Source organism: Penicillium cosmopolitanum (genome assembly GCF_028827165.1).
Source record: "Penicillium cosmopolitanum strain IBT 29677 chromosome Unknown utg000012l:1.0-3308103.0:1.0-3310761.0, whole genome shotgun sequence".
Lineage (NCBI taxonomy): Eukaryota > Fungi > Ascomycota > Eurotiomycetes > Eurotiales > Aspergillaceae > Penicillium > Penicillium cosmopolitanum.
This window is the reverse complement of record NW_026622682.1, coordinates 1,837,893-1,851,395: the sequence shown is the minus strand read 5'-3', so window position 1 is coordinate 1,851,395 and position 13,503 is coordinate 1,837,893. Positions and strand designations below refer to the sequence as shown.

At 48.5% G+C, this 13,503-nt stretch overlaps 5 protein-coding genes across 5 annotated transcripts; all 5 read left to right on the top strand.

The window, feature by feature from the left end:
* Positions 1 to 317: 317 nt before the first annotated feature.
* Positions 318 to 1,073, top strand: N7509_013431 (polysaccharide lyase; the record flags this gene model as incomplete). The annotated part of the gene is made up of 1 exon (XM_056638068.1): positions 318 to 1,073. The coding sequence occupies one exon, from the start codon at positions 318 to 320 to the stop codon at positions 1,071 to 1,073; it is 756 nt and encodes a 251-aa protein (XP_056481575.1).
* Positions 1,074 to 2,696: 1,623 nt separating this feature from the next.
* On the top strand, positions 2,697 to 4,330 carry N7509_013430 (glutathione-independent formaldehyde dehydrogenase; the record flags this gene model as incomplete). Its single annotated transcript, XM_056638067.1, has 9 exons — positions 2,697 to 2,816; positions 2,874 to 2,899; positions 2,963 to 3,231; positions 3,292 to 3,417; positions 3,479 to 3,493; positions 3,549 to 3,877; positions 3,929 to 3,942; positions 3,985 to 4,057; positions 4,127 to 4,330. The coding sequence occupies 9 exons, from the start codon at positions 2,697 to 2,699 to the stop codon at positions 4,328 to 4,330; spliced, it is 1,176 nt and encodes a 391-aa protein (XP_056481574.1).
* Positions 4,331 to 5,126: 796 nt separating this feature from the next.
* On the top strand, positions 5,127 to 6,380 carry N7509_013429 (sugar phosphate isomerase/epimerase family protein; the record flags this gene model as incomplete). The annotated part of the gene is made up of 7 exons (XM_056638066.1): positions 5,127 to 5,229; positions 5,303 to 5,399; positions 5,455 to 5,592; positions 5,650 to 5,808; positions 5,870 to 5,972; positions 6,027 to 6,202; positions 6,263 to 6,380. 7 exons carry the CDS (start codon positions 5,127 to 5,129, stop codon positions 6,378 to 6,380), a joined length of 894 nt encoding a protein of 297 aa, XP_056481573.1.
* Positions 6,381 to 7,063: 683 nt separating this feature from the next.
* On the top strand, positions 7,064 to 8,840 carry N7509_013428 (MFS transporter; the record flags this gene model as incomplete). The annotated part of the gene is made up of 2 exons (XM_056638065.1): positions 7,064 to 8,479; positions 8,538 to 8,840. The coding sequence occupies 2 exons, from the start codon at positions 7,064 to 7,066 to the stop codon at positions 8,838 to 8,840; spliced, it is 1,719 nt and encodes a 572-aa protein (XP_056481572.1).
* A 1,767-nt stretch (positions 8,841 to 10,607) lies between these two features.
* Positions 10,608 to 12,812, top strand: N7509_013427 (DNA cytosine methyltransferase; the record flags this gene model as incomplete). The annotated part of the gene is made up of 4 exons (XM_056638064.1): positions 10,608 to 10,680; positions 10,734 to 11,918; positions 11,981 to 12,308; positions 12,383 to 12,812. The coding sequence occupies 4 exons, from the start codon at positions 10,608 to 10,610 to the stop codon at positions 12,810 to 12,812; spliced, it is 2,016 nt and encodes a 671-aa protein (XP_056481571.1).
* Positions 12,813 to 13,503: the final 691 nt, after the last annotated feature.

Sequence of the window (13,503 nt, the reverse complement as noted above, 5' to 3'; positions counted from 1 at the left end):
TTGACCCTATTAGCGTTGTGATTTCTCGGATAGAATTCGACTATATTGGGCCAACTTTTGCAGAAACCCCACTTTAAGCGATTCTTCGTTTCATCTTCACCGAAAACTGAAGTTGGCTCATTGATGAGGAGAAATCCAGATACCATTAACTCAATCTGGTATCACACGTCAGAAATTGAGATACAGATGTATGAAAATAGACGTCGGATGAATTGACTTAAAAAGCATCGTCATCGCATCTCGAACTCCAAAAAAAATATTAACCATCTTCCCAAAACTTCCAATTCTTATACAAAGCACACCTTGCAATCTTCAAGATGCAATTGAAAGTCACTTTGGCTGCGGCCATGCTTGCTCTGACTACTCAGGCTACTCAGATTTTCAGCAACAAGGGAACACTCGCGGGCTGGGATGCTACGAATCAAGAGCATTCGGGTACCGTCCAGGAAGTGACCAATGTCTATTATGAAGGTCCAACCGCCTTGAAGATGACCCAGGTATACGACTCCAGCTATACCGGAAGATACCACTCCGAGGTTGTCAAGAACAATGTCTATAAGCGCGGCGACACTGGTTTCTACGGCTTCATGTTCCGCCTGCAGGAGAGTTGGCAGACCTCTCCAGCCCAGTCTTATAACATCGCTCAATTCATCGCCGACTTCACCGACACAGGCTGTGATGATTGGATGCCTTCCAGTATGGTGTGGCTTGTCGGGGATCAGCTGTATACCAGAGTCAAGTATGGGACCATCTGTGCACAGAAGATCACCACTTTCCCCAATCTGGCGACCGTGTCAGCTGGTGCGTGGCACAAAATTGAGATTCAATCCAGCTGGAAGACCGATGGTACCGGTTACTTTAAGCTGTGGTTTGATGGCACGAAGGTTCTGGAAAAATACGATATCAACACCACTATCGAAGATGACCGTGCATTCCAGTTCCGCGTCGGACTCTATGCCAATGGCTGGCATGATGATGGTGGCATGAAGGGTACACAGGGCACTCGGCAAATTTGGTACGATGAGATCGCAGCTGGCACCGTTTTTGCCGATGCCGACCCCGACCAGTGGTAATCCTTTCCCCAAGAGCCCATACGGCTACGTGTGGCTTTTATTGGGACACAAGTTAATTGGACACTCACGCCGTGGTGGAGGGGGACATTCCTTTGAATAGTTGAGTGTTCGATGATACCTTGGGCTTCAGGTGTCACTTGCAGCCAGACAAGCCTCAATTAGATCTTGACTATTTCCAATATGGTTTTCTATCATCTGACACGTTGTGCATATTCCATTCCTGTACATATTGTAGCATCAAAAGCGCCACCAATAGATCTAGGAAATTCGAGGGTATACTACTCTCAACGGCCCTATTACCTATGGCAAACAACTAGAAATGAACGGTCTGCTAATTATAATATTTCACTATTCAGGTTCTAGTTTTCGATTACTATGGCGGAAAGGAATAGTGGCCTGCCACACTACATAGAAGCAGCTGGCTCGTTGAATCTGCCATAGGTATTTAGGCTGCCCGTCTATATCTGTAGACTGCCAAGGGCTGTACATAATAGAACAATGATACTACTAGTAAAAACAACATTCAAGGAACTAGTTGAATAAATGAAAGACAGGGTGATATGACCGAGTAACACCCAAGGTAGTACTATAAAGCAAAGCTGACATTAAGAACCGTAAAAGCTACTAATAAGCCTACCCGGCTGGGTACCAGGGAAGATTCGAAAACCGGACGGATGGTCCAATAAAATGTATATGCATGGAAGCAATAGACCACAAAGCCTTTGCTTGAAATCAGTAACTATCTAGGTACTAGTACTATTGCACCGGTTGTCAGTATGGAGTGTGGAAGGCCGCTCTTTCTTTCGCAAAGTACCTGCTCCATTAAGGAGTCAAAGTGGGTTTACTGAGGTTTTACTTCGGGAGCCGTTCCCGAAGACAAGCAGCTCCCTGCGAGAGATATCCTGGACGCCCACTTCCGGCTATGCGAGACCCGGCATGCTTCCGGCTTCACCGAACAGTTCGAGTCAAACGTGAGAATTTGGGACATCATAAAGCGGCGCTCTTGTGGTCATGCTCTACTAGAAAATGGATCGGCCGACGTGGCTGGCTTGCTTCAGACCGCATTTTCCGGTATGACTAAATGTATAGACCAGGATGTCATCTTTAATACATGATGGGAAAGCTCAAAATTCTTCTTCTTTTTAATTTTCGCCTCTGTATTATCAGTTTTCCTTTCACCTCCACTTGAGAAACCCTACCAGAATTGACAACCTCATCAAATATCCCACCATCAATCACCACCATGGCCACAACCTTAGCAGCGTCCATAACAAGCTCACCAGCAATGAAATGCAGACTCCTGAATTGTCTGACGTATTGAGCAACCCCTACCAAGTGAATAAATCTGCCCCACGTAGAGTGAACTAGTTGAGTAAAACTCGGCGATCGGGCAATATTGCCCGAGTCGAATGCGGGGGGTTTATTTCCCCTCACGGCCGCAACACACCCCGCATCCATAGAAACAAGTACAAGGATCACCGGAGGGTCAAACCACCGCGTTTTGACATTTGCCGCTGCGACACAATTCCGAGCTGATCGTACAAATAAATCCAAATACCCCGCGCGACTCGCCCGTCAGACACAAACCTCCCCAACATTTTGACATTGTCCATTTAGCTCAAAATGACGTCCGCTACCACCATGCAGGCATTGAACTACCTCGGGCCTTACAAGGTTCGCGTGGAAGAGGTGGAAAAGCCAAAGTTGCAGCATCCTGATGATGTTATTGTCAAGGTCACCACTGTGAGTTATATCTTGAGTTTCGCTAGTGAAAAGCGCAGGAGTTGACCTGAGATCTAGGCTGCTATCTGCGGGTCAGACTTGCAGTAGGTTAAATGAAAGGGGATGGAGCGATGAGTTTTCGACGTGCGAAACTTACCTGTCTTTAGCATGTACGAAGGGAGAACGGCCGCGGAGCCAGGAATAACTTTCGGTAAGATTTCCACGCTGAACCAACTGTCGACAATCACTGAAAAGGCAAAAGGACACGAGAATATGGGAATCGTTGAGGAGCTCGGAGAGGGAGTCACATTATTGAAGAAAGGCGACCGTGTTGTGATGCCATTCAATGTCGCCGACGGCCGCTGCCGCAACTGCGAGGAAGGAAAAACGGCTTTCTGCACTGGTGTCAATCCCGGATTCGCAGGTGGTGCATACGGTCAGAAAAAGTCCATGGTACTACATGTGGTTTCTATGGCAGTTCTCTAACAGCTTGCAGGTTATGTCGCCATGGGCCCTTACCGCGGAGGACAGGCACAGTATATTCGTATCCCATATGCCGATTTCAATGCTCTGAAGCTCCCCCCAGGCAAGGAGCACGAGTCCGATTTTATTCTTCTTGCAGGTATGTCGAGCAACAGCATTTGCATTTTGGTCACTTCCAAGTTTACTAATTCCCGCGACAGATATTTTCCCCACCGGTACGATATCCCTTTCCGCACTACATTTCCCCCATGACTTACAAGGTTCTCACAGGCTGGCACGGTGTCGAAATTTCCGGGTTCAAGTCAGGTGAAAGCATTGCTGTCTTCGGCGCCGGTCCTGTTGGTCTGATGGCGGCGTACTCGGCTGCATTGCGAGGAGGATCGAACATATACGTGGTTGATCGTGTCGCCGAGCGCTTGGAAGCCGCGAAGAAGATTGGGTGCATTCCAATTGATTTCACAAAGGGCGATGCAGTTGACCAGATTATCGCGCATAACGGTGGTGAGGTTGACCGGTCCATCGACGCTGTCGGCTACCAGGCAGTTGGTTCCGACGGCTCCTCCGAGAAGGCCAACATTGTTCTTGAGAACATGATTCGGGTGACTCGTGCTTGTGGTGGACTGGGAATTTCCGGGACTCTACGTCCCTAGGTAAGTTCTCCGTTGTACTCATACTTGGTTGCTTCATGTTTTTGACGTTTACTCAGCGACCCTGGTGCCGCCGACCCTGCTACTGCAAATGGAATGATCAGCTTGAGCTTTGGAAAGCTTTTCGAGAAGGTATGTCTTTTGAATATTTGGCAATATCCAGAGCCTTTTGAAAAGAACATTCTGACTTTCTCCTTCTAGGGCCTTTCTATGGGTACCGGACAGTGCAACGTGAAATCCTACAACAGATATCTGAGAGACCTTATAATCGCCGGAAAAGCGAAGCCTAGCTTCGTAGTATCACACGAGCTAGGATTGGCCGATGCGGAGATGGCATACGATAAGTTCGACAAAAGAGCAGACGGTTTCACAAAGGTTTTACTACACCCCAATGGTGGTTTCTGAGGCGCGGCACAGGTAAATGAATAACTGCCATGATTAAGCGCAATGCTGCCACTCATCGGCCCGAACTCTAGCCTTATCGCCGGCTACATACCAGAATGAAATATTCCTTCTCTCCTATTTTGCAGTCTTGTGTCTTGTTGCCCAGTTTAGCAGCCCTCAATGAAAAGTAGCTAAACCCGCTTTTTTATTTTTATTTTTATTTATTTTTTTATTTATTATTTTTATTATAGAAAATAAATATAAATGGCTGTCTTAGATACTCAGAATGCATTGGATATGATAAAATAGCCCGGCCTCTATTCGTGTATAAACAATGTGATTCCAAGCTTCCGATGTTAGTTAACGATTGAGAGTGAAATTCTCCGTATCAATAATAGCCCAGCTTGATTTATCACGCAATTTAGCGCGGGGTAAATCAGACAACACAAGAAAGAAAAGTGGGATGTGAATAGCTACCAGTCTCTTCTCCGCATCTCTTGACATCAGATCGCGGAGCACGGAGGACTTGATCAATTCTGCGAGGCAAAGTTCGCCGACGAAGGACCCACTCTACCCCAAAGTGTTAAAAAACGCCGCACCCGCTTCCAATTTGACCATTCACAGCCCGTGAATCAATAGCCGTGCCCCACTCATCCTGCGGGAATTATTCCCATTTTGGGAACAGGTCAGCGTTGCCCCGATCTGGGCGAGATGTAGATCCCAGCGCAACGAAAGTGATAAATAAATTTGGTCGCGTCTAGCTCCAACTGTTGCAAAACTTTTGGAGAACTATAAGTTAAGAATCACACACTGCAGAATGGGAATCACACGCCATAGAACAACCTGGGGAGTGGATAAGGGAGGTCCCGGTCTCGAAAATTGGAAAGCCTGGTTTCCAGAGCTCAAGAAGCACGGTTACAGTATGTGCGCATTCTATCGATACAAACGAATAGTCCCTGTCAAATCATGAGCTGATCTTGGGTATTCTTCAAGATGGCGTTGAGATAGATATCCATCAGCTGGACCCTGTTGCCGAGTTTCCGCGCCTGAGAGAACTGCTAGACCAGGTTGGTTTGGAGATGAGTGTTCTGTAAGTTTCCCTCGAAACCCAGAAAAGTACCGGAGAACTAATATGGGAGCAACAGAGCCCATAGTTCTTGGGTTGGATACGTCGGTCCTAGACCTGTTGGTCTAGATGCCCAACACCATCTCCAAAACTACCGCGATGTTCTCCAATCAACAGCGGTGCTACGACCGGTTGCCATCAACTTCCAATCGGGACAGTAAGGACTCAAATAACTAATTTGCTTGCCCAAATTGAATACTCACCGGAGATATAGGGACACATGGACCGTCGAAGAGTCGGTCAAATTCTACCAAGGCACCCTGCAAGTCGACAAGGAGCTCGGTCTGACTGGCCATGTCTTTCACGAGACCCACCGCAATCGATCGCTTTCCACACCATACCACTCGCTACAAATTCTCCAAGCTGTTCCTGAGTAAGGATCCAACAACCAAGCCCCTGGCGACACATCGAAAGAAAAAACTGACACACCGCAGGTTAAAAATCACCGCCGACTTCTCCCACTGGATGGTTTGCTGCGAGCGTATTCTGGACATCAGCGATGAGGACCGCACACTGTTGGATGAGGTTATCCCACGCGTAAGTGAAAATAAAGAGAATCCTTGCATGTTCAAGCCACTGAAAGCTGCTTAGGTTGGTCATCTCCACGCAAGAATCGGAACAACACAGGCATCACAATGCCCGGAGCCCCTCAACCCTATCTTCGAACAAGAGAGATTGTGTATGGAAAGGTTGTGGACCAAGATCATCGAAAGCTACCTTGAAAGGAACGGGCCCAATGCGAGCCTTGTCTTCGTACCGGAATACGGGTAAGTTGCTCCTCCCCACCGCATGCGATGATGGTGATGCTAACTTTGGATATATTTTAGTCCCTTCCCTTACCACCCATACGGAAGTGCCAAGGCGTATGGAACTGTAGCAGACGAAGAAGGGGTACGCCTCGAAGCTCTTTTCAAGCAGGTCATTGCGAGAAAGTCTGGTGCTTGAATATGAGGAAGACATCGCATCTAGATTGGCTGGCAGGGCGTACTGGCGGATCAGACATAACGATAGTCGCACTTTTATGAATATCAAATGACAGAAAAATAAACAACACTTCCAAGTTCTCGCGGTCGCCTTCAAGTGTTGCTATTTAGAAGTAATTCAGTATTCTCGAATGCCGATAACCGGCCGGCAAAGAGGCTGGCTGAGAAGCTGCCAGGAACGGTGCGACATGGCTGCAGTACTGCAGTGCTATATCACATCGTCCGTGCTCGCAGACCAGTGAGAGACGGGGGATATTAGAAATATCAATGTCGATCAAGGGGAAAATGGGCTTCCCCGGCGGAGATCGACAGATGATGACTCAGCCTCTCCGCGCTTACCTCATCCGCCGAGAGCTTCCAGGCCCGCCAACCTTCAACTTCCAACTTCCAACCTTTCCAGCCCGCTAGACATTGACCATTCGGTGATTGTACCATTCATTCTGCCCTCACCTTATTTGTCCTTAACCCTGGACATTGTCCGCCCTTCAATCACGATTCCCATCCAGTGTGCACCGGATCACACTCGACGCAAGCAGTCACGCCTGCGATCGACCTGTCGACCGCAGGCTGCAGTTCCTTTCGCTTTTGCCTAGGCGGATTCCAAACCGCGGCCGCCGGGCTTAACCTCCATCCTTATTCACGACCATGCCGGCCACAGATCGCACTGCTGTCAAACGCCGCTCCTCTACACAGCATTACCAGACCTTTGATACCCCGCCACCGAAGTCGCGTGGGCGACCCAATTCCGGCCAGTCGGAGTCCTCCGGTGAAGGTTCCTACGATGCGCACCATGAATCGCCTGACCAAACTGGTCAACAATCACCATTGCCCAAGCGCCAAATGGCGGTGCTGGCAATAATCGCTCTGGCAGAGCAGACCGCACTGAATTCCATCAGTCCGTACCTTCCCGACATGGCATCCACATTCCCCGAGGTGAAGTCGTCTGAGGTCGGCGTATACGTTGGAACGATCGCTTCGGCGTTTGCATTGGCGCAGCTTGCAACCAATTACTTTTGGGGTTCGCTGTCTGATCGCATTGGTCGCAAGCCGGTCATTTTACTTGGAACCTTTTTGACGGCGCTATGCTTTATTGCATTTGGCTTTTGCAAGACCCTTTGGCAAGCGATCCTAGTCCAGGCGATGATGGGAATCGTCAATGGCAATCAAGGTTTGGTGTCGACTTGTCTCGGTGAGATTACCGACCGAAGCAACCAATCGCAGGCATTCACATATTTGCCAGTTCTATACGGCGTCGGAGGTATCACAGGCCCGCTCCTGGGAGGATTGCTGGTCTTCGAGCGCAATCCATTTACCGGAAAGAAGAGCACTTATCCTTACCTTGCGCCGAACCTCGTCTCCGCTGTAATTCTTCTGTTGGACTTGGTAATCACCGCCTTATACTTGGACGAAAGCCTGGAGGACGCAGACACCCTCCCGAAGATTGGCAAAAAGGTTCGCAGCCTTTTCACCTGGCTTTGGCAGTTCACGGGATTTGCCCCGAGGCCAACTTATGTTCGCATACCCCAAGCCGTTCCTTACCCACACTTCCGCCACAGCAGTACCGACAATGACGAACACGACAGCGATCTGGACTCCGCATCCGAGGTGTCAAGTCAAGCTGGCAATCACGAGGAACTGACCTGGGATGAGATATTCACACGGGACACGGTCTTGTTGCTGTTGACATATCTCGTTTTTGCTTTTTGCAATGTCTCCTTCAACTCCCTGTTTCCAATTTTCGCGCAGGCCAAGCCACCCGCTGGCCGTCACCTGACGCCGTCTGAGATCGGTCTCTCCCAGGGGTTTGCTGGTGCTGTCACGATTATCTTCCAGATATGCATCTTCAACCGTCTGCGCGATAAGATGGGTAATCGCTGGTCATACCGCGCTGGTCTTTTTGGATTTGTTCTCTCATTCCTCCTCATGCCTTTTGTTGGATATAAGACCGAGGAGAGCAAGGGGCTGACAGGAAAGTCTGCACTGATGGCCGTCGAGCTTTGCCTGGTGCTACTGGTCAAGACTGTCGCTTCGGTTGGTGGTCTGACCAGTGCGCTTTTGCTGGTAAGTCTCTTTCTTAAGATCCCGATAATTTTTGGTTTCACCTACTCACTCCCACTAGATCACAAATTCCGCTCCAAACCATGCAGTTCTTGGTGCTCTTAACGGCCTTGCACAAACTCTTTCCGCGGCCGGACGTGCCGTCGGCCCCTTCCTCTCCGGAGGACTTTTCTCATTGACCTCCAAGATTCAACCGAAGGGCGAAGCCCTGGCCTTCGGTGTATTTGGAATAGTTTCTTTCATCGGATTTCTGATGAGCTTTGGTATCCGCGGTCGATCACTGGAAGCCGATGGCTGGGGAGAAGACAGCGATGAAGATGATGAGAATTACAAGTCAGATGACGACGAGCCCAACGGTGCCTAATTTCTACCCGATCGCTGCGCTTCACATATCCACCGACATGACTTGACGAACTCAATGCCTCCTCAGCCCCCTTCTTGCATTCCGATTATATCACTTTGCTCATTCGCGATGAATCGGCCAAGCATTTTCATTATTACAGCGTGTTTTTCTACTACGATTTTCCTTTTTCCCACTTCCCATTGGACATAGACGCATTTTGGGATGGCTGTCTGACTATCGACCCCGTAAAACCATGCTATGCTCCCTATTATTATATTAGATCTTGAGCAATTGAAGTATTACCCGCGGGCACGTCCTTATTGTACATTCACTATGTACTCACTTATCTTTCCTCTATCAAGTCGTATGTCATCCGAAGGAGAGATTGGTACTAAGTCAGGTTTTACAGTCCCGAGGATCGGGTTGCAGGTCGCACTCGGCACGGCCCGTCTGTTCCACGTGGGTCCGGTTGGAGGGGATCGTATTTGGTGAGAAGAGATTCGAGTTCATGCACTCACTCCTTGAAAATCAGCGCGAGATTTGAGTATCCTAGCTACCAAATTACAACATTGAAAATGAGTACTATTATATTGCTTGGGATACCCTTTGTTCTCGCATTCCCGAGTGTGCATTATGGACTCGTAGTAGATTTTCAGGCAACATTAAAAGGACATCAACCCTGGAAGCGCGCACTATTTCCCCGGTGTCCTCTAAAATAATGGTCACGCTTCAAATTCTTTTTATATTAGTGCATCGTAAATAAAAAGTCCGATAATCTAGGTGTAGGGTCTACATATAATGATAGAAGCTAGAAACTTGTTATAACAGCATTTCAAAATTTATTGAAGGTTCTTGGAATACCCTATCATAGGCTGTGGAACCCAAGCCCTTTCAGTGAGGGTTGTCCCAGATTGCTGATGAGTAAATTATAATTTTTCCACATTCAAAAGGGGGAAAATCCAAATTAAAGTAAAACGAATCACACTTTGACTAGACAAGAAAGGAAAGAAAATACATAGTTGGGAGGTGGGAGACTTTTGCACCTTCACGGACAAAGCCAGTTCGATGAGAGAACATGAACATGATGAACACCAATGCATGTGCGGGTGAGTGCCACCCATGCTTAGTCTCTTTGTGGGAGGTCATTCCATTGATAAATACTCTTGCATTATATGTTCGCGTTCAAATACGGTACAAAAGATGGTCCAAGAAGTCTTTGTTACATTTTTGGGGGGAATCTTTGATAAACCTTCAATTGTGTCCCAGGTCCAGGAATCCACGGAGATCAAAAATATCACAGCAAGGACACCATCATTTCAAGAAACTCCAGAAAAAACCTAGAAAGCCTGCTTGGCTCATGTATGATTTAGAACTGTCAATTTTTCAAATAGAAAATATCTTATTATCCCAAGTACCTTCTCGGATCACCAGCTCCCACCCGGGACCCGGACAACCTCGAACATGATCGAAAGACCCTCAACCCCGATCTGACCCTTGACAAAACTTCAAAAAGCCTTCCCATCCACCTTTTTATTCCGGCTACCTCCCATTTCTCAACTGCCCTTATCCCACTTCACTGTCCCTTCCCTTTCCCCATTTCTCCCCTTCCCCCATCCTTCACCAATCCTCACCAACCCTTGACCTCATAGCTCACCCCCATTTTTTTACTCGTCGTGTACGGAGAAAGCATCGGTCAGTCATACTCTGCTGAATTTCTGACCGTTCCGTCTCGACTTGCCTTCTTTGACGAAAAACAGCCAAACAACGATTTGAGACCAAGTCAAGACCATGGAGCGTTCCTTTGTTGACCTCACCGTGGAAGACCCCCGCCGTGATGAGCCACCAATTCCCCCTACTCCAAGTAAGTCATAGCATCGAAGAAGTCGTTGGAACGCCTTGCTGACTTTAGCTCAGCTGTGAGATTCGGGCATCTCTGTGGATCGAACTCTACACCTGGACGGGCAACATCATTTGCAGCTCCCGTCCTCACACCACCTCCCTCGAACTCGCGAAAGCGTCCTAGAATTCTGAACTCAGAAGACCCTGAGATAGATGGACCCCAAAAGAGACGTCTCATACCGGCCAAGGAGCTGAAATCAGTGAAGCGGGTGCTATTCTCATCCGACGGCTCCCCTTCTCGCCCTCAAGCCGCCATCCGCAGAGACACAATGAACAGGAGCCAGGTTCCCGAGCCAGAGTCGGGGTCAAGATACAGAGCACGAGTGAATTCGGATGGCAGAAAGCGCTCCAAGCGCGCTATAGATCTTACAAAGGGACCCGAACCGGAACAAAGTGAGGACACAGTGAGAAGGTTGGGTAACCCGCCTCGCTTGATTCAGAGCATTTTGATCAAGGACCTGCCATTCCAACAAGATGGCGTGACATTTGAAGTTGGCCTGGACTTAGAGCTGGAAGACGAATCATTTTTCCGAATAGAAAAGATCACCCGGCATGGCCATCGTATTCTGTTCAAGGGCCGCCGGCTTTTTCATCCAAAGGCATTCAACAACAACAAACTCCCGAATATCATCCCACATGCCCGAAATGAGCTCATCTGGGTGCCTCAACGGACAAGTCAAGTTCTACCTGACAAGGTGGTTGGCATTACCAAGGTCGTCTTCACCAATGAGCGTTCCCTATGGGGAAAGGCTCGAGTGCGGACATGTCGTCTGAAGGTATTCTACTCTTATCGTGACTCAAATCATGACAACCCGGTGAAAAATGCGAATTGGGTGGTTCGAGATTTGACGTTCGAGGAGTCAGACCCCGGAACAGGACTCACCAACAAGCAACTGCGCGAGAAATGGAGAGGCCCCACCACACCATTCGGTGAAGCAAAGGTCGGTGCCATCGTTGGAACCATTCAGCGTCGATGTGATGATTCACCTGAGATCATTGACCTCGACAACATTCTTCCGACACCGCCGCCATCTCCACCTACCTCATCAACTCATATTGACCTCACCTCGGAAGGCCAGAATGCGTATACGTTCGGTGATGGATTCTGCGGAGCCGGGGGTGCATCTTGCGGGGCAAAGCAGGCAGGGTTGAAAATCAAGTGGTCCTTCGACATCAACGAGTACGCGATGAAATCATACGGTCTCAACTTCCCGCGAAATGAGACTAAGTCCCGGAGAATGGAGGCGCATCATTTCTTCCAGAAGCCGATGCCTTTTCTGCGAGTCGATATCATGCATTGCTCACCTCCATGCCAGACCTACTCCCGGCGCATACAGTCAACAACGAGGAGAATGACGACCGCAACTCCGCATGTCTGATAGGTATTCGGCAAGCAGTCGAAAGAGTCCGGCCTCGCATCCTCACCATGGAAGAGACTTTTGGTCTTGAGCATGACGCTCATAGGCCCAACCTAAATCGGGTCATAATGGATTTGATTGAGCTGGGATACTCGGTGCGATGGGAAGTTATCAAGCTGGCCGGGTACGGAGTGCCGCAGATACGAAAACGGCTCATTCTTATCGCCGCAGGGTAAGCTCTCACTGGCTATTCCTTTTTCCACGATCATTCGATTGAACTGATTCCTATAACTGACCGATATTTAGACCAGGAGAGAATCTTTGTGAGTTCCCTCGCCCGACCTTCGGCGGGCCAGGTCAACCAAGACTCCGAACGATCCGCGATGCTATCTACGACTTGCCTATCGACTCTCCAAATCACGACGTGGCGACTCGACTGCGACGGTGGTCAAGAGAGTACCGCAAGGCATTGGATTGGGATGAGCAAGCGAAGACAATAACCACGGCTGGTGGACAGGAGAACTATCATCCTGATGGGAGACGAACATTCACAGATCGGGAGATTGCCTGCCTTCAAACGTTTCCACGAGATTATCAGTTTTACAAGACAGGCGCCCGAAAGCAGATCGGCAATGCGTTCCCTCCCATGGCTGCAAGAGCTATTTACGAGGCAGCTAAGGAGTCTTTGCGAAAGACTGATCTGCTCGAAAGTGTGGACAGACATATGAGGATGTGAACTGTGTGATGGAGAGAAGAACTGGATATGAACATGATACGAAGGGCTGGACATGCGCACATGGACGGACCGAAATCTTAGATATTGCATTCACCATCAAGAAACGCATAGCATTCGTGAAGGTGGAGCATCTGAATGACTGTATGTCCAGTCATCACATGAAGAAAGACTGCATTTCGGATAGATAGATAGCTCTGAGAGTAGCTGTTGAATATCCTAGCCATTTATGATCACGCGAATGATCAAGTTTTCTTTCCCAATCCGAGTCTCCTTCGATGGCTGCTCTACCCGCTAATCATATTTCCAACCCATTCCACAATCACGGCCATCATTTTTCGCATGATCTCCAACGTGAGATCCTCGTGTACGACAATTCTCATAGCTTCGATATCCGAGCCATCTTTGCCCCAGCCTTTGATCGTGTAATCTGTAAAATATTGTCTTAGTATCTTTCGTAGAAATATTTCATTCCACAAAATTGAAGGACCACGTGGAACCGAAAGGTTCATCTTATATAACGCGTCGCTAAGGACTGACATGTCAAGGACGGGATACTTTTCCTTGGTCGGATTCTCTCGCCGATGAAATCTCTCATCGGTTGAGCAAAGCTCTCCCCAAGTACATGATCCCGACCATCTTTATACCGATTGAGGAGCTACCGTTGACTATGTCAAAAAGGATTGATCGGCAG